Source organism: Diorhabda carinulata, chromosome 12 (genome assembly GCF_026250575.1).
Source record: "Diorhabda carinulata isolate Delta chromosome 12, icDioCari1.1, whole genome shotgun sequence".
In the NCBI taxonomy this organism is placed as follows: Eukaryota; Metazoa; Arthropoda; class Insecta; order Coleoptera; family Chrysomelidae; genus Diorhabda; species Diorhabda carinulata.
The window spans coordinates 1,394,594-1,417,862 of NC_079471.1; the positions used below are offsets into that span (position 1 = coordinate 1,394,594).

The following is a 23,269-nucleotide window of genomic DNA, read 5'->3' on the forward strand; positions in this document are numbered from 1 at the left end:
CAACACTCATAATTAACTGTCTGCCGCACGTTTCGATAACAAAGTTATCGTCTTCAGAGTCTGAAAGTAAAGTTTGATGAAACTGGAAGGGAGGACTACCTCGAGTCTTTGAAGGTGTTAACCTGGTTTTCGAAACGCACATCAAACAATGTTATTGTTGGTGTAGTGGTAGTGTAAACGGTGTGTTCACTATGAATATGTCAAACAGTTCCAGAAATTCTCACTTAGAAACAATACGCAGTTTTATTTTTATAATATTTTTTCCAAATTTTATGAAATATTTTGATAATTTATCTATCTATATCTAAAATTAATAAATTTCTATTTTCACGTATTATTTGTTTCAAACTACGCCTATGACAATGGCGGTTATATCAACACTCTGTTTGCAACGTAGTTAGACAGTCATGAGAAATTCGTCCATCCTTTTCTCACAAACAATTTTATTCCAATGAATGGAATGTTTTGTCTTTGTCTATCTTTACCTGCAGTCTTATGAAAATATTATTTCAAATACGTACAAATCTAAAAACTTTGTTTAATATAGATAAATTCTCACTGATAAGGCGAGGGCTGGAAGACTGATAAATATTCTTATCGGTTTTTTAAAGGGGATGTTTATGTTACGAAGAGGGTAGATAAGGTTCTAGTTAAAAGGTACGGAATTGATATGAAAATTTATAATGTAATTATGCTTAGCGCCCATATATAGTAAATTTAGCCTCTTGTAACTTTTCCAAATTGAATAGTTCACTGAAAGGGTTCAAGAATAGGAAATTAGAAAAGTTTTATTTTGGTAAAATGAATTTCAATAAAAAAATTATTAAACTTATTGACGATTTAATTGTGCGTATTTATATCGGAAAAAATAAAAAAAAAAACAAAAGGAATCAAAATTAGTTTTGACGTTATGATTTGTCAAAAGTTGTGATTCATTTAAATCAATTCAAATAAGTTTGAAATGAAGATATCTACGATCACGAACTTAAATAGTTGAGCTTATATCTACTAGATGGATCTGTGTAAGTGACAGTTCAAAGAAATTTCTGTCTAAAAATTTGCGCGCAGGTCATAGAAAATGCCTCCATTTTGTTTATTTTCTTATGTGAAAAGTGTAGTGTCGGCATTGCGGTAAATTATCATTTAATAAAGCGAATGAACGTAAAATAAACAACAAATTCTAACAAGTTGAAAAATATCGTCGTATATATGTTCCTTGTGCGTTTCCCTCGTTTAGAGGGTTTAAAAAATAGCAGACATTGGGCGCATCGCGAGTAAGCACTTTGTCAAATTGACTACTGTGTCGGGCACTAAAAATAACCCTCAAAACAACAGTAACTCTCTTCATCGTGGTGTCGTGACAGACAAAGAAGGTTTTCTGCACATAAAAAAGAGTAAAAGTGTATTCGGCACTGTTGGAAGAGACAAAACTGTGCCCGTTGTATCACCACCCCCAATAATGAACCACGTGACAGGCCATTATCGTCGAAACGAAGACAATCCTCAAAATACTAATGCTAATGAAGTTGAAGATATGGAAACTCAAGAAGGTAAGTTTTATATTTTTAAATATAATATTTTAAAAGTCCCGGCAGCCATGACAGTTCTATTTCCCATCTGACACATGACAGTAATTTTTCTACCAAAATTTCGTTTCATTTGGTGAAGTCATGGTCTGCTTTTTTTATAAATATACATTTTATTAATTTCAAAATTCAAGTTATAAGGCTATGTCGCTAAATGTCGAAGTGAGTTTTATACGATTCTTAAGGATACGTGTTTAAGGTATTATTTCAATTTTCTGAGGTAAGCAACCTGCCTGCTGGAGAATGAAATCACAATACCACAAAGGAACTTTCATCTATATAAAAAAAATTAGCTAATCTATTGCCGTTTATTTCTGTCTAACACTTTAACTAATGCGATATTTCTACCTATAAAAAAATAATTTCAAATTAACATTGTGAAATACTTTTTTATTTTCGATTCTTGCCATAAATAACAATAAAAAATGTATCATTTTAAACAAAGCATTTCTAACGTGAGTAGCTACATATTTTGGCAATTTTTCATGAAAACATTATTATTTGGAAATTTTAATGAGCCTACATCAAAAGTATATACCTCGTTGCCTTTGTGCTCACAACCAGAATAATTATTTGAATAGAAAACTTCGTTAAATTAAAGAATACAGTTTAACTATGAAGTTTGTGACTTATAAAACGTGATTATTTATAATACTCAGAAGATTTTCACTCTTAAATTAGGAATCATATTTAAAAACTGTTGAATATCATATGACTGTATGACACTACCCATTATAATATGCTGATACACAACAAAAATACGATCGATTTTGATATTTATATTTTAAAAAACATAATTATATGGATCAAAATATAGTAATAATAAAGCTGTAATTGTTACATATTTAATTTTTTTTATTCATCAATGTAACCCCCCTTTTGCTTTATCTTTATTTAATTTCATCAGATAATCGTCGTCTATTCCATTCGTTCTTCATGATATTCCAAAGATGTAATGACTTTCCTGTCCACAACTCAATCGGGTTGAGGTCGGGTGATTGTGACGGCCAAATCTTTACTATCAGTACTTTCTTTTTTTTTTCAGTTCTTCTAAATAATCTTTGCGCAGCTTCAAAGAATGCTTGTCAATATGGAAGAATGGAATTGTCTGCCGACCAGGCGTTGGCCAAAACGTATTACATTTTCCTTTATAGCCTTTTCCCTTCAAAACCTTTTCAGTTTTTATTAAGTATTCAGTCGCTCTTTCTTCAAAACATCCCCAAACCACCATCGAGCCTTCGCCATGTTTCATAGTCGGGATTACATCTTTTGACTTATACACAAACACTTCTCTTAGACCCAAAAACCTCAAACTTTGACTCATCTCTCCATAAAACTCTCCCATTCTTACACTCGTCCAATTTTTATGTTCTTTACCTCTCTGCAACCTCTTAACTTTATTTCACTGCCATTTTCCCAAAAAGGCCAGCTTCTGTCAATTCCATTTCACTGTAGAAGTACTTGATGGCAGATCCCTAGATTTATTTATCTGAGCTGGGGGCCAGGGAGTCGTCAATCACTGATCAATTCGAACAATTTGACTATGAACTTCACAAAAATATGTGTTGGTCCAAAAATTATAAATCACAGCATGTTCTTGCGAACTGGGACTAAACTACAATCATAAACATTGAAGAAAACAAATCAACCACTACTTGCAAGTTTTAACTTTTCACACTTAATGACAAAATATAAAAATGTAGTTCTATAAGGTAAATAAATAAGGGACACTATTCTTTTTTGTGTATAAGACACCCTTTCGACCTTCGCGTGACAATATGAGAAAGAAATTTGTTGAACTGTATTATTTTGAAATTTAATGGATTATAGGGTGGATAAAAACCAGTATTGTATAGCTTCAACTTTTATTTGTACTACATAATTGTATGAAATATCTTTTTTTTTATAATTTTTTATTTGCAATCACAACATATACAGTTTTATAAGCTAATAGTAGGATTTTTTACCAATTTCGTAAGTCTGTTATCCAATTTATTTTTACCTTGAAATATTAAAAGTGAATGTATGCTGGTTAACCAACAACGGTTTAAGTGATTTAGGAAAAGGAAAATATGGCATTTGCTAAGTTTTATTGTTAGAAGAAAAAAAAAATGAGAAGAAACAAAAACCCAAAATTTTAGACTTACTTTATGAAATCATCATTTTTTTCTTCTTCTTTAGTCCAAGTGTCTACGGGGAAGGTACCTCAACTGTTATAGTGAATAAAATTTTGATAAAAGGTCTAACAAACAAAATTAGCAATAGATAAAACATTGCTGGATTTCACTTATAGATGAGGGTTTCTTTAAGAAATGTATTATAGTTCAAAATTTTATAATAGACCCCTGTTTTACATCATAATACAGCCACTGTACTGCTATAAATAATAATACTAAGTGATTTTGTGTGAATTACCTATCTCATGAAGAAACTCACATAAATATCTGGGTACCACTTTGAAAATTATACTGATATTTATCAATTGCATACCCTAGTATGAAAGTCAGCTTTTTCATCTGATAGGCACTTTCATATTTTTAGTATACACAAAATATTTAGTATAATTGATGGTTTAATAATTAACTAACAGTCATTGATTACAAACTCAATTCAACAGAAAAATTATGACAGGGATCTTATAGTAAAATATTGTATATAGTGACTACAATGGAATACATCACAGATTCTGGTGGTGCAGAAATGGATCAGACTCAAAATGGAGAGATCATTGTTGGTCCACAACCTGATCCGAATGCAATAGCACAAGATACCGAAATGGAAGAAGATGAGGCTCGTTCAGAAGCAACTTTCAGATTTACTGTTCAGAATTTTAGTAAATTGAAGGTAAGACGTGAAAACAAATTTCATTATCAAGCATATCAATATACATTCAACTAATAATCGCATCAATTATAAAATCGAAAAAAATTCTATACTCAGAGATTTAGTTTCCTCTGGATCTCCGAAACTTCGAAACAATAATTTTGATCTTAATTATTTAATTCGGTAGTAGCAGATTCAAGACTAATTCTATAGGGTTTAAAACTGGATTGTTTGCTGGCCATGAAACATGACAACAAATTTGTAGAATTTCCTTTTAGTTTAATGTATTCTGATATTATTATTAACATTATTTTTCAAAAAAGGATTCAGTGTTGTCCCCACCATGCTTCGTGAGAAATTTACCATGGAAGATAATGGTGATGCCACGTAACAGCCATGCTCAAGATGCTAGATCAGACAGGCCATCACAAAGATCTTTGGGATTCTTTTTACAATGCAATGGTGAAAGCGAATCGAGCTCTTGGTCTTGTTACGCCGTTGCAGAATTGAGGATGCTTTCGGTTAGACCTGATATTGAGAATTTCACCAGGAAGATTCAACATTTATTTTATTCGAAGGTGAGTACACTGGATTCAAAGGTAAATCCCTGTCTTTATAATTCAAGAGATTGAAAACTTTATGCTGCATATAGATTTACGAGGTGTGTTTAAAAAATACATTGAACGAATTTTTATATCGGGTACTCCTTTTGTGTGGTCTGTTCCGGCTTATCAGACTATTACTAGTGTCATTTTGTCCTAAAATTTCCTTTGAACATCAAGTGTATTGTTTTTTTTTTCAATTATTCATTTTTGAGAACATAGGGCTCGTTCTAAGGGAAACAAATTTACAGGGAGGTGCTGGAAACTTTGCGAAAAGATGTGCAAAGTAAATAAAATGAACTAAGGGCTTTCTTCTTCATTGTGACAATGTGTTTTCTAGAAATGCTTGTAATTATAGATTCGTTCCAAATTAACGGTACTATTTTAAAGATTATTATTTGAAGTTTTATATTTTGTATTTAATAAAATAATTTTGTGATCACACTTTATATACATTTATATATTAATTCGATTGTATTATTTCACTTTTTTCTCTCTAAATTTCCAATTAAGGTCATTGACATAAAATGTAATGTAAATAATATGATTTATCTTCAAAATATTTGATTTTCGTTATCTTTATTTATATCAATGATGTTCTTAATCTTGTAAAATACTTTTTGGCATCTATTTACACATAAATAAGTTTTTTTCTGATAGTTTATAATGAATTTTTAGAAATTAAAAAAAAAATAGGAGATCAAACGTGTACAGATGATTTTTTTATTTTTTTAAACAGGTTTTTGTTTCTTGAAAGTTCAGTAGTTATTTATATTTTCCAAAATGTGTGTTAGGTATATGTTTATTGTTTCTTCTTCTTTACCATCTGTGTAAACCGTTCTTGATCTTCTATTTGTTTGCAAAATCTTGAAAAACGAAATACAAAGTTTATTAATTATTTTGATATTTAGGAAAACGATTGGGGTTTTTCCCATTTTATGGCATGGAATGATGTCTTAGATCCGGACAAAGGTTTCATCAAGGATGATGCGATTACCTTGGAGGTGCAAGTAGTGGCAGATGCACCCCATGGGGTATCGTGGGATAGTAAAAAACACACAGGTAGGTATAAATCGATTAAACGAGATAAATATTATTGTATTGAAATTTTTCTAGGGTACGTCGGTTTGAAAAATCAGGGTGCAACATGTTATATGAATTCTTTACTCCAAACTTTGTATTTTACCAATCAATTGAGAAAGGCGGTTTATAAAATGCCAACAGAATCCGACGATTCTACCAAATCTGTGGCTTTGGCTTTGCAACGTGTTTTTCACGAATTACAATTTTGCGATAAGCCAGTCGGTACCAAAAAGCTAACGAAAAGTTTCGGTTGGGAGACGCTAGATTCATTTATGCAGCATGATGTTCAGGAATTTTTAAGGGTATGTAACTTTTGGTATGACCATAAGGGTTGATATAAAATGATGATGATATTTGTAGGTGCTATTAGATAAGTTAGAGAGCAAAATGAAAGGTACATGTGTCGAAGGGACTGTTCCAAAATTATTCGAAGGGAAAATGATTTCGTACATAAGATGTAAAAATGTTGATTACTCAAGTACTAGATCGGAAACTTTCTACGATATACAGTTGAATATAAAAGGAAAAAAGAATAGTGAGTACAAAGCAATATCAACATAATTTTAATACTAATTAATCTGAATTTCAGTTGACGAATCTTTCAAAGACTATATTGCCAAAGAAACATTAGATGGTGATAATAAGTATGATGCCGGCGAACACGGTTTGCAAGATGCCGAAAAAGGTGTCATCTTCAAAGAATTTCCTCCTGTATTACATTTGCATTTGATGAGGTTCCAATACGATCCGGTGACCGATAGTTCGGTCAAATTCAATGATAGGTTCGAATTTTACGAAAAGATATCGTTGGATACTTACCTACAAGATCCAGATCCTAATAATCCGGCAAATTATACATTACATGCCGTACTTGTACATAGCGGCGATAACCACGGTGGGCATTATGTTGTTTTTATCAATCCCAAAGGTGAGTGATGAATTTTTGATTTGTCCATCAAAAAAATGATTATTTCCTGCCATCTATTTCGAATTCCTCTAAAGTTTTGCCTCTTTTTTTTCCCCAGGTCCTTTATTTGGTCAATCGATCAATCTTTCTGAGTTTCCTCCTTCGTTTTTTTCCTTTTACCTTTTTAGATGTCACATAAGGTCCAGTTTCTCTTTTACTTTCCCTATTTTTTGCCAAGTATCTCAATTCCTCCCTTTTTTACCAGGTCCATCAATATTTCTTTCTGGGCTTCTCCCTTTGCTTTTTTCCTTTTCGTTGTTTGATAAGGTCCAGCTTGTTTTTTACTCTTTTCTTTCACTGGTTTTCATAATCCCCCTCAATCTCTTCAATGTTTTCTTCTTTTTGTTCCCAGGTTCTTTATTCGGTCCATGAATTTTTTTTAGGTCTCCCCTTCGCTTTTTCTCCTTTTACCCTTTTTTAGGTGTCTGTTTCTTTCACCGGTTTTTGCCAATTGCCTCAATTCCTCTAAAATTTTTCCCCCCTTTCCTAGATTCATCAATATTTCTTTCTGGGTCTCCCCTTTCGTTTCATTCCCAATTTTTTTGTCCTTTTGTCCCCAGGTCCTTTATTTCGTTAGTCAATATTTCTTTTTGAGCTTCCCCCTTCGTTTTTTTTTATATTATGGCTTATTTACCTTATCTTGGTGTCAGATAAATTCCAGTTCCCCTTTTATTTGTTTCTTCCACTGCTTTTTGTCATCTCAATCCCTTCAATGTTTGTCTTCAATCAATCTTTCTGGGTTTTTCACCTTCGTTTTTACTCCTTTCATTTTTTTAAGTCTCTTAAGGTCCAGTTTCTCTTTTATTAGTTTTTTCCTCTGTTATTTGTCATGTATCTCAATCAGTTTTTTTTTTCTTTTTTGTCCCCAGGTCCTTTACTTGATTAGTTAACATTTCTTTCTGGGTTTCCCCCTTCGTATATATAATATTTTCAGCCTTCAATACGATAATTTATCTGTTTCCTATTATTGACTCTTATATTATCCCACTTTGTTTTTACCTCCATTTTTTCCTTCGGGTGTTTCATTTCCACGATTATATCGATTTTAATTGCATTTGTTACAGTTGGTACTGCTACTGGTACTCCTTTGGGCGTTACCGGTTTCTTTTTTGCCATATACAATCTACAGTATTTTCTTATTTACCTTATTGTGATTGTTGTTTTACAGGTGATGGAAAATGGTGTAAATTTGATGATGATGTCGTTTCGAGGTGTACAAAGCAAGAAGCTTTGGAGCACAATTACGGCGGTCACGACGAAGATATGAACATGACAGTTAAACATTGTACCAACGCATACATGTTGGTGTACATTAGAGATTCGGAAATGCATAAAGTCCTCCAAGACGTAAGGTTATTAATATTAATTTTAACAACATATTATCGTGATATGTTCTAGGTTACTGACGTTGATATTCCGACTGAGTTGGCGGATCGTTTGGCTGAGGAAAAACGAATGGAACAAGTTCGTCGTAAAGAACGTAACGAAGCGCATCTTTACATGACTATAAATGTTCTGTTGGAGGATTCGTTCGACGGTCATCAGGGTAATGATTTGTATGATCCCGAAAGGGCCCTTTTTAGAGTATTCAAAATAAAAAAAATGGCTACCGTTGCTGAAATGATGGAAATGTTGGCCGACGCTTTCAAATATCCTCCAGAGCAGATAAGACCGTGGCCGTTCAGTCAAAGGTGGATGGAATATTTGATTTTGTTGAATTTTATTAATTCGATTATTTTAGATCAAATCAAACGATTCGACCGAGCGTTTTAGATCTCGAAACCGATCTCCATAAGGCAGTTACAGATGCAGCAGAAAACATGAACCCTTGGAATATATTTTTGGAATTACTACCGCCCGATTCGGGACAGTCCACGCTTCCCACTTTCGATAAAGAAACTGACGTTTTGTTATTTTTCAAAATGTACGATCCCAAACAAAAGAAAATCCATTACTGCGGTCACAGTTATTTACCCGTCACTAGTAAATTAGTGGATATCATACCGTTGTTGAATGAAAGAGCGGGTTTCCCACCAGACACAGAATTACTTCTTTATGAGGAAATTCGTCCAAATATGATAGAAAAAATTACCAATTTTAATGATCCACTGGAAAAGGTAATTATTTAATCATACCAACATCTGAATATTATTTTTCTTGAATCAATAATTTCCTGTTTGGGCACTATAACCTCAATTCCCCGACAGGAGACTCTTTTTTTTTTTTCTTAATTGGTATTCGGCTTCAGTTAAACAACTGGTATTCAGATAGGGTGAAAAATTATTATTTAACTGGATGCCAACAGCTTTTTAACGAATTGAGAAAATGATAAATTCGCTTTAACTACGTATCCAAAAGAGCACAATGAATAAAAACAGTTATAAATTGAAAAAAAAACTCGGATTTATGTACGGTTGCAGCCCTCAACCAAATTCCCAGTTGTTGGAGTTGAGTCTAATTTGTTTGTTTGTGGTGTACCATCGAGTCCTTTGAGTGTGGTTGAAACTCCAACCTGGCAGCTCTAGATCTGCAGAAAAACATTAAAATAAGAAAGAGGACGAGAACACAGATGGTTATTACTAAAGAAAGAACGAGTAGGTAGAACAGATTTGAATAAAAAAGAACTTATAGTCTAACATATGAAAAAACTGAAATTATATTCTTTCTAGAATAAAATCACCACACATTTATTAAAATTTACTTTTATTTAAAGTGTGGGTAGATAGAGGATAGTGTGAAGTCGACAACTTATTAATTTCTTCAAAAACATAAATCAGAAGTGACTACTGTACCACAATACGTGAACAAAGGAATATTCAAAATGTTTGAAAAACAAACGTAACAATCTGAATGCCCTATAGGGGGCAAATGTGCGTGGTTAGATCTGTTTCTCCCCTTTTTTTAACAAATTTTTGATAATATATCAACTTTACCGATACCAATAACATTTTTAAATTGGTCTAAGAGTAAAAATAATTTGGGAACCTCTGAACTAGGTGGGAACATCTTGTACTGATTGAAATAATTTATTTAAGGTATTAGAAGAATTGATGGATGGTGATATAATAGTGTTTGAAAAAGAAGAAAGGGAAGAACTTTCGGATCTCCCGACTTGCGTCGATTATTTTAAAGATTTGTTTTGTCGAGTTGAAGTTACATTTGTAGACAAGTGTATACCGAACGATCAAGGATTTACAATGGAATTGTCCCAGAGAATGACGTACGATCAGTTTGCTAGGGCGGTAGCGCAAAGGGTCGGTACAGATCCGTATCTGTTACAATTCTTTAAATGTCAAAGGTAAGTCAAAGGTTCAAATTCTAATTGTGTGACATATTTCAAACGGTAATTCGCAAATTTCGAGCCCATTCCTTCCAACAGTTTTTCAGAACTTTATTAAGAGTATAACCTCCAAATTTTTCTATCAATATTGATCGGTATGACACCGGAATCAAAATGGAAGTTAACTGATCTGCTGGCTTCTATATTTTTGGGTAAACATGGTATGTTGTTAACTATTTGTCTATCCAAAGGTGTGTGCAATTGAAAAACGCTCCAACATTATAAAATCCAAACTTATTTGGGGTTGCCTAGAAAAATTGAACAAACTAGGCAAGAAAATAAAGTTACCCTACAAAAAGACACACCGGAGGGAAAGGAAATTGAATAGCTGAAAAGTCTTTCATGGGACCTGAACCCTTCTGTAGTATCAGTTACAGAATAATGTAAAAAGTATTGTAAAAGAAGGTAGATAGGAGTAAAACCAATCATTGGGACAACTTACAGGGGCTGAGACAGGTAAAGACTCTTCTGGGAAACTATAATCGGAAAAGATCTGCTGAATGTATCAACCTAAGTAAGAACAATCTACGTATATTATCAGGAGTTTTATAGGGGCACTGTAGCTACAGCTTAAACTCTTCGAATGAAGTAGACTTTATTCAAATACGGAATAGAATTATAATAAAGAGAAGTTTTTCTAATATTAACATTCTATATATCTTATCTCGCCTTTAACCTAAAATTGTCTTTTTTAAATGACATATGATCATCGACGAATAAAACTACCAGCTACACACATAAAATTAGAAATCCTTAAGTTGCAGTAGATCCTTTGCCCTACATCCGACCTATTTGTGACCTTGGAAGTGTATGATATAGTTTTTGAGGTACTAGAAATTCACTAAGATTTCAAATAATTGTTTCTGCACCTACCATATTATTTAGATGTGGCTCTTAGTGACAACGGGCTGTTTTTAGACCCTCAAAATAAATTTTCAACGGCAAAAATATCAATAGTACTGATTTTGGCTACAAAACTTGTTTTTTTGTTAACAATATGCCATCAATATTGTTTTTACGTGATTCACTTGTTATTACAGAATTAATTTTTAATTTTTTGCAGTTATAAAGATAGTCCCGGTCACCCATTGAGGTGTACCTTCGAGGGCACTCTCAAAGACTTACTAGTGTATTCGAAGCCAAAAGTACCGAAAAAAATATTTTATCAACAACTTAGTATTCGGGTAAATGAACTAGAGAATAAGAAGCAATTTAAATGTGTATACGTGGGTCCCAAAATGAAGGACGAAAAAGAATTGATATTATATCCAAATAAAGGTGGGACTGTAGCCGATTTATTGGAAGAAGCTAAAAAACAAATAGAATTCGGCGAAGGTAGTACCGGAAAACTTAGGTAAGTGCAAACCGTCAAATCGATAAAGTAGCATTAGTAATGGTTTTAAAATATTTTTTAGGTTAACGGAAGTGAGTAGTAGTAGAGTATCGATGGGGCCAAAAGAGGATACGCCGTTAGAGCAGCTAGGAATAACTGCTACGAAAGTTTATAGGATCGAAGAAGTACCTCAAGACGAGTTACATCTAGCCGAAGATGAAATGCTAGTCTCTTGCGCTCATTTTCACAAGGAAATTTTTTCTACATTTGGTATTCCATTTCTTATAAAACTCAAGAATAACGAACCTTTCAGTAAAGTTAAAGGTAAACTGGATTATTTTTCAACAAAAAAAATTGATTATTACATTATTATTTTCGATTTTTGTCTTAGAGAGAATACAGAAACGATTGGCTGTGCCTGAAAAAGAATGGGAAAAATTCAAATTTGCAATTGTTGCTCTGGGTAGGCCACAAACTATTCAAGAAGACGAGTATATAGTGAACTTAGCCGATTTCAAACCTGCTCCTAATCAATGTAAGTTCCCAATTATTGTAATCTAAAAATTTATTCATTAAAGATGTTGGTACTAATACGTACCAAGTGAGGTGTCAGGAGTGAGGTTTGTTATTACCTCCTCGAATAAGGATTTTAACTATACAAAAGACCTGTACAGAAGAAGAAGACATATAGATCACTTACTAGTAACACAAAAATACAATTGAGTGAAATGGGCATGTAGAAAACTACAACCGTAACTCTTTGTAGGGGTAATTACACCCCTTCGAAGTACTTCAGCAGTTTTGTTTAGTTCCTTTGGAGAATTTTGCCTGGCGCCAAATTCTGTTTCGCAAAATAGTTAGTTTTGTCTTTGGTTCGACACCATAGGAACACAGTGATCCCCCATAGACATCAGAGCTGCCGTACAAGTTCTACGAGAACTGGTGAATGGTGGTTTCGGACACGGTCATCTAAGACACAATCTCTACACTACGGATGATTTGAAGGGTCGCTTATTTCAAAGCTTCTCAAAGGATATGTTAAATGGGGCACGAACTAAATTTAAACTCGTAAACAATATTTTAGTAAATGTAGTAAATGTAATAAAATTGTATCTTTTTTAAGCAGGTAGTCCACGACCTTGGTTAGGTCTAGACCATGTGAATAAAACCCCCAAGAGGTCTCGATTCAACTACCTGGAGAAGGCCATTAAAATATACAACTGAGACTGACAGAAGAAACGTTTAGTGACAAATCTATCATCACCACCCTATAACCAATCACCAACTAATATTGCGTTATGGCCGACATTTACCCCTGCTCACCTAACAATTTACCTATAACGAGGTGCGTGTGCGCATTGTCACTATATTAAATACGGTATGAGCTCGCTAAATAGTCTAGACGTCTACTTGAAAGTTCGGCGTATTGTTTGAGAAGACGCAATTTTTCTTTTTAGTCCTTGTTTTACGGTTAGATGAAAAAATATTATATAAAGGGTGCCTTATTTTTATATAAAGAAATATTTCTTGTTGATTTATTCACCGATTTAAATCCACGTTGGAAATTTGTTAAATGGTTGTTAGAATCAAGTAAATCGTGATATCAATAGCATTCGCAACAGTTATTTCAGCTTCTGATAACATCCGCTCCTTTCCATGTTTTTAGAATACAGTAACATCAAAAGCAATACTATTGAGCTAAAATTAAATTTCCAAATTGCCGCTTTTTGTGATAAAAATCCTACAGTATAGTCAGTACAGGAATTACTACTTTCGAAACCAGCTTGGTTACATCGTCATTTATAATTCAATTATTTCTTTTCTTGTATAGATCTGTCGATTTTTGGCTTTAATAGATTAAAATATCTTTCGGAGGATCTATTCTACTATTACTACCACTGGAACTACGGTCCTCAAAGAGCCACCATATTCTCCAGTCGCTTAGGTCCACACCTAGCTCCCAAAGAGCTTCTTCTAATGAAAGTTTCTATGAAAGACCAACTATTTGCAACTGTTACTTCGCGATCGTTCCAAGTCTTCTTTTTTTAGTTTTGAAAGATAATTTTTGAAGCTCATTTTCAATTGTAGAACCTCTGGAAATCATCAGTTACATGTTTCAGGGAAAATCTCCAGTGTGTAACAAGCAGCGGTATATTTCTGAGAAAATTTGGAAGAATAATTTTGAATTTTCCATTGTCAAACCTTTTAAAATCATCAGTCACAACTTTTAGGGAAAATTTCCTGTGTGTTACAAGCTGCAGCTCATTTCTGAGAAAATTTAGCAGAATGATGTTGAGTTTTCAATAGTAAAACCTCTGGAAATGAACAGTAACATCTTTTAGAGAAAATTTTCAGCATGTAACAAGCTGCAGCTCATTTCTGAGAAAATTTGGCGGAACTATTCCGAATTTTCAACTGGAAATCATCAATTACATCTTTTAGGAAAAATTTTTTCCATTCCATGCAATTTTTGATAACGTTGGGTTGTATTAGACATATTTTTGGTAGATATAAAATATCCAAAAATTAACCTGGATACTTGTGAATAGAAGTAGCTGTTTACGTTGAAAAAAATGAAAATTTCAGAGTAAACTCTTAACGGAATTGAATCTTACATGTTATAACAACTACTAAATAGTTTACGGAACTCGAATTACCTTTTTACCCTACATTAAGCTCTTGAAGTTTAGATAATGGACCGATCCCGTTTAAGAGATAAAATTAGAAATATTGAAAAAAAATCACTTTTTAGTTGAAAAAGAAAAGTTGATCGACATAAAAAAACTCATCATCGGTGTCATTTAATTAATTGTTTGATTCCCTGGAAGGTTTTCGAAGTATCCACTATGTATAGGGGGTATGTAAGGAAATAGGGACAACATGTCGTCCTTTTTGTCATGTTGCTATAAAATCATCGATCGAATTGAATTTTGTTCACCCAGCTTGTAACCCGATGTAATCGAAATCTAGAAATTGTGAGTTTACCATGGCTTTCGATTGACATATACACATCCAACCAACAAGTGACAATGTTTTTGTCTAACTGTTGTTTAGTTACAACTTGCTATAAATCATTCGATGTCATGTCGATGAAATATTGTTCGAATGCTCAATAAAAACGGCACAAGTCATTGTAATTGTACTTTTTCCTCTTTATATAAAAATAAGGTTTGACTCTTTCATCTTGTACAAGGCTATAAAGAAAAATTGTTATTATTAACTATACGATACTATTATGTGGTTGGTATTTCTGATACTTTGCGGTGGGTATCTCGACTAAAATGCTTATAATTCAGATTTTCTCAGATAACTCAAACAGCAATCTATCAGCTAATGTATAACACTTGTAAATATTTATTTAATGACAAATGAAGTCTGTCTCTGTTGTTTTTAGGGTGTATCCACATGTTGATATTTTGTAGTCTGGTTATTCAGGATCACTGACGAAATGTTAATTTTTTTCTTTCTTTTAATAATGTAATATTTAAAACGGCACCATGATTTTAGTTGTAATCGAATTTTTACAGTGTGCTGATAATGTGTGAAGAAAAATCGTTTCATTTTTTATATATATATAAATATATATTTTAAACGGTGAATATTATATGTCAAACTTTCGGATGCAAGGAAGTTTTTTTACTACTTAGTTGAGATTTATTTGATTTCAATATTATTATGGCGTTATTTTAAAATATCATGTTTTTATATTATTTTTAATTTTTTTTATTGGGAAATCAAATAATTTCGACACCCTTTATACTTCTAGTGAATATTCATAGCGTCTAGCAAAAATTTCAATAAATTATCGGTTTATTTACCTCACTAAACTGCCAATTAAGAAAAGGGGAATCAAAGTGGCAAAAAAAGGATAATCGGAGGGCTCAGTGGTACAAGCTATAGAAGTTTAAAGTTAAAGCTGTCAAGGGGTACCTTGTACATTTACATCTCATGTTATAACCTCAAAAAATATAAAATAGTGGACTAGGTTTAAAGGTTTAAGGAAGTAGGGACAACATGTCCTTTTTTTTCAAAATTTTTTTGTCTTCTGGTTAGTTAAAACTGACTCTGATGTACAGTCCATAAGGTTTGCGCTTCCACATGTCTCACTGGTCATTTTCGAGTTATCCAAGGTTCGAAACCCCTAAATTTAACTGAAAAATTCATTTATTTTTATTTGAAAGGGTACTTCTCAACCATCGTATTTCAAACTACTTCCAGTGTCCCCGTTTTGAGTCTTCGAGGGGTTTTATGATCAAAAACTTCAAATAGGGGATTTTGCAGTTTTTATTATGTACCAGTAAACAGGCACATCATCTTTTTTCAGTTCTGCTCTCCTCGAATGAAATTATATTTCTCATTTTGAGTCTACGGTGTGTTTCTCATCAATTTAAGCACGTGATTTTTTGTATTCTGAGTCCTCCAATTAAGAATTTCAATAAAAATTTACAATTATATTTTCTATTTTTTTTTTAGGAACCGATTTGGTGATAGCTCAAACTAATAATAAAAAAAACATGTTTATACACATCTATTTTAATGTTTTTTGCATTGTTTTTTTTTTTAATTGTGATATAATATTGTCAGTACACTGTAAACGTTCGAAATTTGCGAGTTTCGGCAAATTTTGAATAACCTAGTCTTATTTTTTTTTGAATCGTATTCTTAAATAATTTTATCACTTTTTCGGTTGACCATCATCCATCGTTTAAGGAATATACAGAATGTTCAGTTTCATCACACGGGTTGCATATGTATTTTTATTTTCTTTTTTTAATAACATCTAATCGAGCGACTATATTGATATTTCTTTTAGTTACAAGTTCTTATCTTATCCGAAAACTGTACACCCTGTATATACTGTAATTATCCCGAAGTATTTTCTCGTTTTTATTATTCAACTTTTTTTCCTTTTTATTTTTTATGTGTCGATTGAACGCTGACTTTTGCTGATCGAAACATTTTGAGTTGTGTATCGGTAGTACCCAAAAAGGGCGTTTTATCGTAGGCTAAGGGTTAATTTTGGCTAACAACTAAATTTAAAGTACAATTATTTAATCTTTATATTGTTGGTTTGTATGAAAAATGTTATTGCGCTGAAGCCAGCGATTAATCTGTGGACTTTCCAGTTTCTTTTTTATACTTTTTGTCATTACTAACACGATGATTAAATCATTAATATAAAATAGATTCTTGTTTCTTCATCCCGATTTATATTTTTTTAAAAATTTATCGTTTCCGGATATGGTTTTGTTTGCTTGTACAAAATTTTGTATTTAATAATTTGTATTTATTGCCACTCTGTATATTTCGTAATTTCAATGAAAATATTTGCTTAGATTTTAAAGTACCGCAATAAAAAATAATGAAAATTATATTTTGAGTTTTCTTGTTAAACATATGTAAGCAGATTAAAAAATATAAAATAAAAGAATGTATGTTGAATCGAGCTTTTAATTCAATATTTTCTCTTATTCGTCTTCCTAAACCCAATCGTGAATGATTTTCCATTTTCATGCGAAAATTCTTTGTGGAAAAACAACTCGAGGATCCTGTTTCACCTAATTGCATTTATTTATACTGTTTTTCAACGTTGGGGTGAATTTATACACTTAACTATGCACTAATTTACTACTAAACACATAATTCATTCAATTTCGCCGTTTAATTTGCTTGTCTATACATACATAACCTCAAATTATTTACTGACTCTACAGTGAAACAATTGAAAGATTGCAGTTTTTGAAAATTTGTATCTGGCACGTCCACCAAATTTTAGACTCTGTTATAAAAATAATTCAAAGATTGGGTGGTCAAAATGTGTAATTGGAAAGCGATTAATTTTATTTATAATTTGATCATTAAGGAATAATCACGTCAAAAATCAATTGACAAATGACAGATACCACTATAATTGTCATTATAAGTGTACATAATGACCGGATTCTAAAAAAGACAGTTGACACAGGACATAATTTATATGCGATCTGTAACAGCAGATGGGAGGATCTTCATGTCAAAAATCAGTTGACAGATGATAGATGCCAGTTTTATAGTTGACATAATGTACACTCTAACAGCTTTAAAAATATCAATGATTAAAACAAAACTATTTTGAAGTCTAATTCATAATTTAATACCTTTATAAGAATTAAAAATTGGATATAACGTAATTTAGGTACCAAAAAAGGCAAATGGAATAATTTTACATACAATCTTAAGGCATCCGGAGGTAATCCTCACGTCAAAAATTATTTGACAGATAAAAGATTATTTCGTGGTACGTGGTTAATCAAACAAATCACTCGTAATGATAAATGCTTTATTACCTGTTGATAAAAACAATAAAACAAACATCTTACATAGAATTAGGGCTTGTTAAAGCACACGTCGTGCGCATGAGCTCTTCCACACATACAAGAGATCATGCGCTCTCTGTACAACGATACACATGCGCACAAATATAAATGTAGTTCTCTTAACAAAGATGCCGATAAAAGTTTTTCACATGAAATTACGAGAAGTAAAAAGTTATCTCAGGGATATAAATTTTCTTATCAATTCATATTTTCATTTGGGGAGTCGGAAACGAAGAAAAAACTTGGAAATCTTTTTTTGAATATATCTCAAAAAGATACGAAAAAAAATTTCATACAAAAATTGTAGAGGATGAAGTTGTTCATAAGTTACTTACCTAAGTACTTACTACTACTAGAGCTTATAAGAGGGCATTATACTGATATGTTTTTAAGGATTCAAATATAAAATATCTCCTTTTAAATCTATGGAATTTTCCCGCGCGTATAATCTAAAACACGTTTCAGCAACTTGTTGCACCTTTTGAGGTAAGAATAATTTTGTTTACTAGATATAAAAATGTTTATATTTCTCTAATTATCGATTAAAACAGTATTTTTTCCATTTTCTATAATTTATGTAGTAATTTTTGACCTCTTTCATCATTATCGGTACATTTGACCTACCACGGCTTTCGAATTTCTACAAAGAGGTTAAGGTTATCAAACTCGTACATAATTATATTACTAAATACATTTTAAATTTCTTGATATATAAATCGTATTGATAGAGTAAATAAAATTTTAATAATCTGAATATATTTTCTGTGACAACAAATTTTAATTTGAGGTTAGTATTTAGTATCTTCTTCCAACTTAACCTTAAGTAATAATCAATTACTGTTCGAATAGCTTTATTCACATTTTAATCTATAATTACTTTGATTATTTTTTATTTACATTCCATTGATTCTACATTGATAAATTCATAATGAAGTGCTTCTTAAAAACATTTTTTCAACCACAGGTTCAAAAAGTATTAAAATATCAGTTAAGCAGAACTTTTAGTAGTACGAATAAGATGAGTGATATTAGTAAAATTTTAAATGCGAATCTATGGGATTCCGATCCTGAATTATGGGATTTAATAAAAAAAGAAAAAAAGCGTCAGGTAACCGGTTTAGAAATGATTGCTTCTGAAAACTTCACTACCATGCCTGTGTTACAATGTCTAAGTTCCTGTCTTCATAATAAGTATTCAGAGGGACTACCAGGACAAAGGTAAGTAAAATGCTCCTTTATTTTTATCAGCTCTCGAGCATATTGTGTTAGAAACGATATTTTGCTTATTTAAATTTCAGATACTATGGGGGTAATGAATATATCGATGAAATTGAAATCCTGGCTCAGAAACGATCTTTAGAAGCTTATAAACTAGATCCTGAAAAATGGGGGGTTAATGTTCAACCATATTCAGGATCACCTGCCAATTTTGCAGTATATACAGGTTTATTATTTGTTTTTATTCCATATTATTTAATATTTAAGGATAATAAATGTTTTAATCGAGTCTTTGAATACTTTAGAAGAAGTTTTATTTTATAGGTGTCGTGGAACCTCATGGAAGAATTATGGGATTAGATTTACCAGATGGTGGTCACTTGACTCACGGTTTTTTTACTGGTAATAAAAAAATATCTGCAACTTCAATTTTTTTCGAATCGATGCCCTATAAGGTGAGTAAATGCTAATTCTTGAGAAATCATTGTACTGAGTTTTGCTTGAAATAATTATGATTGGTAAGTGAACAGCAATTTATGTTCATAAATTCATTTAATTTCAGAGAAAAATTATGACAACGTATATATTTATATATAATTGGATATGCGTTCTAAAAGGAGTAGAAACTGCTCGATCAAGAGTTCTTTGACTCACTTCTTGTGGTGAGTCAATACACATCTCACCATTTTTCTTAAAACTAAAGTTCCTTGCATATTTTGGCTCCTTCCGCGGACTCCCATTTTGTTCAAATCACTAGTTATTTGGCTGTTTTTTTTAACTTTACTATTATTTTATGTGTTCTATCCATAGTATGCTTTTATAAATCTGGTGATAGGCTCTTCAATTAAGATTTCTGTAATTTCAGTGTTCATATAGATTCTATACTGTCTGTCATATAACTTTTTTGACCTATTTATTCTACTTATCATTTTTCTTTCAAAGTTTTTTCATTAGCTTCATCGTTTCTCCTTTGGAGGTGGAGGTTTTCATAAGGACATAATTATCTTTTGAAATAATTCATTGTAAGTCTCAACTCAGTGTTCAGGTCTCGATTAACAAAAGTTGAAAAACATAAAATAATTACTTAATCTATATTGTATATTAATTTGAAATAATGCAGTGATGAAAGTATTGCATCCATGAAAACAATTTCTTCATACATATCAAAAATATTGTTTTTCGTTAGTGATAAGAATTGTGTGTCGTTATTTTGGAAATGTTACTAAGTTGGAAGTTTTTGTGATAACAAGTAGTTATGACACTTTTAACAAGTCGTAAATAGATGACGTAATTTATAATATGACGTCAATCACTATACATTTACACAATAACAGTTTAATCTATATTCATTATACGTAAATCTTTTATTTAAAAAATTGCGCCAACTATTTTCCATTGGCTAAAATAAAATTTATAGAAACGATATTTTCTTCTAGCATTTTTGTTTTTAATAATTTTTTATTAACAATCTAACACTTTAAATAACAAATGTAACTTTTTAATTGATGTGTACGAAGAAATTGGTAAAAATATTAAGAGATTCTCTTTTTCTGTTTTAGGTAGACCCAGACACTGGATTGATCGACTATAATAAACTTCTAGAATGTGCAAGACTATTTAGACCTAAAGTAATAGTAGCTGGTGTCAGCTGCCATTCGAGGGCCCTTGATTATAAGAAATTCAGAGAAATATGTGATGAAGTAGGAGCTTATTTATTTTCAGATATGGCACATATATCTGGCTTAGTAGCAGCAGGTAATTATTCATTTGATTTATTATATCATTCCTTTATTACTAACCTACTAGGTACATAATTCAATGGTGATGGTTTCGATTTATTCTTGGTATAGACAAAATTGTTGCTATTACATCTCCGAGTAGTCTGCTTGCAAAAAACTCTGCAGAAGTGGATGGTCCAGCTTGAGTATCAGATTACTCGAGCAACGACGAGATCAGTAAATCCATCAATGGGTCCAGAACTCATTGTGAGTGAAGCTGAAAATGTTGCTATTGCATTCCCGAGTAGTCTGCTTTCAAAACAAGATATATGGAAACACTCGGTATGAGATAAGCTAAGGCACACATAGAAGAGCCTCTTTTACCAAACAATGGAACCATTTAAACAGTTCCTAGGACTCTTATTGGAGCACTGACGTCTCAACGGATACTCAAAGACACAGTGTTTAGAAGAAAGTGCATTGTGCAGATTATATAGAGAACGAACATGTGAGAGACTATAAAATTTCAGAGCAATACTCCTAGGTGCATACGATATTGAAGATGAATATCTCTAGCAGCTAGACCATAGCTAAGAGATTAATAGAAAAGCTGCAAACACTGAGCATCCCCAGGGAACCAGCAAGAAAAGAGGACATGATAGATCCTTTGGGTAACTACCCACCAGTCACCTGGACACATCTTACAGTCTAGTTAGTGACGTTGGAAGGTTCAAACCAAGGTGTCTGATGAGGAAATTGGCAGTTTTAAAAGGGGGTGCGATAGGCTATCAGAAGGACTAAGTGCTCAATGGTCCCTGACCTCCCACAGCCGGACTATAAAATTTGTTGATAAAACTTTTTTTCTAGGTGTAACTCCTAGTCCATTTGAATACAGTGATATAGTTTCTACAACCACTCATAAAAGTCTTCGTGGACCCAGAGCTGGTGTGATATTTTTCAGAAAGGGAGTGAAATCTGTGAACGCTAAAGGTGAAAAAATCATGTACGATTTTGAAAGTAGAATTAACCAAGCAGTATTTCCTGGATTACAAGGTAAGTTTGTATCATTTTTGTTTTAAAGGTTATTTTATATTTGAGTCAAGTACTTATTATGTATATGTTTAGGTGGTCCCCACAATCATGCCATTGCCGCTATTGCCACATCAATGAAACAAGCCAGTACACCGGAATTCGTTACTTACGCCAAACAAATTGTAACAAACGCCAAACGATTAAGTGACGGTTTGCAATCCAAAGGATACAAAATAGTAACCGGTGGTACGGATTTACATTTGTTGTTGGTTGATCTTAGATCCGTGGGATTGACAGGAGCTAAAGCTGAATTAATTTTGGAAGAAATCAACATTGCTTGTAATAAAAATACGGTTCCTGGTGATAAAAGTGCTTTGAATCCATCAGGGATTAGATTAGGTGAGTTGGTCTCAGTAAAATTATCATAATAGTTATTGAAAGACTAGTATAATCAATTTTGTCCAAGCGGTAAATGTTTTATTTTTTAGGTACTCCGGCTTTGACGACTCGAAACTTGAAAGAAAAAGATATCGATGTGGTAGTCGATTTTCTAGATCGTGGATTAAAATTAGCGAAAGAAATTAGCAACATATCGGGACCTAAACTCGTCGATTTTAAAAAAGTCTTACACGACAATCCAGATATTCAAAATAAAATAGCGAAACTTAAAGATGAAGTTACTAAATACAGTGAACAATTTCCTCTACCGGGTTATTCAGAATATTGATCAAATTTATTTATTTTTAATTATTTTAAATGAAAATTGATTCTCTATATATTTTTATATTATTAAAATACTGTTTGCTATAAAGTATGTATTTTTATTTTAACGTCGAATATAATTTTTAACAAAGTATCTAGGTACAAAAATATGAAAATTATGTATAGTTCGTTCAGTATAAAAATTGTTTGTCAACGTTGCCAAGCCTAACCTAACCAATACTAATAAGCTGGACTCTGGTCTTGACCGCTGGAGCTGAACTCTTGTTGACAATAAAATATTTCATGTCATTTTGAAGCTACTGCTTTTAGCTTTACTACCCTTGAAGTGTTCGAAGGTACCCTGGAAATAAGGGAATTGGTTCTGGCCAATTTTCTGAACCTTTGCACAATGGTAGTTCCAAACAAGCTGATTAAAAGTCTCAATGGGTACAAAACTGTCCGAGGGTACTCTGGAAGGAGAGGAATTTCAAAAAAATTGACCGAAATCC

The 23,269-nt window shown here is 32.2% G+C and overlaps 2 protein-coding genes across 8 annotated transcripts; both read left to right on the forward strand.

The window, feature by feature from the left end:
* Positions 1 to 1,032: 1,032 nt before the first annotated feature.
* On the forward strand, positions 1,033 to 17,176 carry LOC130900203 (ubiquitin carboxyl-terminal hydrolase 7). 6 transcript variants are annotated; one of them, XM_057810665.1, is made up of 15 exons: positions 1,033 to 1,550; positions 4,246 to 4,430; positions 4,733 to 4,987; positions 5,923 to 6,073; positions 6,128 to 6,396; positions 6,455 to 6,629; positions 6,684 to 7,022; positions 8,230 to 8,408; positions 8,460 to 8,752; positions 8,803 to 9,178; positions 10,097 to 10,359; positions 11,465 to 11,755; positions 11,817 to 12,058; positions 12,126 to 12,269; positions 12,858 to 17,176. In XM_057810665.1, exons 1-15 carry the CDS (start codon positions 1,460 to 1,462, stop codon positions 12,956 to 12,958), a joined length of 3,354 nt encoding a protein of 1,117 aa, XP_057666648.1. In that variant the 5' UTR covers positions 1,033 to 1,459; the 3' UTR covers positions 12,959 to 17,176. The 6 variants fall into 6 exon arrangements, with proteins under 6 accessions (XP_057666648.1, XP_057666649.1, XP_057666650.1 ...); XM_057810666.1 differs by having other exon boundaries at positions 12,861 to 17,176; XM_057810667.1 differs by having other exon boundaries at positions 4,270 to 4,430.
* Positions 17,177 to 18,344: 1,168 nt separating this feature from the next.
* LOC130900211 (serine hydroxymethyltransferase) lies at positions 18,345 to 22,869 on the forward strand. Of its 2 annotated transcripts, none has more exons than XM_057810690.1 (8): positions 18,345 to 18,576; positions 19,055 to 19,308; positions 19,389 to 19,534; positions 19,633 to 19,763; positions 20,868 to 21,063; positions 21,894 to 22,079; positions 22,152 to 22,457; positions 22,547 to 22,869. In XM_057810690.1, exons 2-8 carry the CDS (start codon positions 19,109 to 19,111, stop codon positions 22,783 to 22,785), a joined length of 1,404 nt encoding a protein of 467 aa, XP_057666673.1. In that variant the 5' UTR covers positions 18,345 to 18,576; positions 19,055 to 19,108; the 3' UTR covers positions 22,786 to 22,869. The 2 variants fall into 2 exon arrangements, with proteins under 2 accessions (XP_057666673.1, XP_057666672.1); XM_057810689.1 differs by lacking the exon at positions 18,345 to 18,576 and adding an exon at positions 18,734 to 18,877.
* The last annotated feature ends 400 nt before the right edge of the window (positions 22,870 to 23,269 follow it).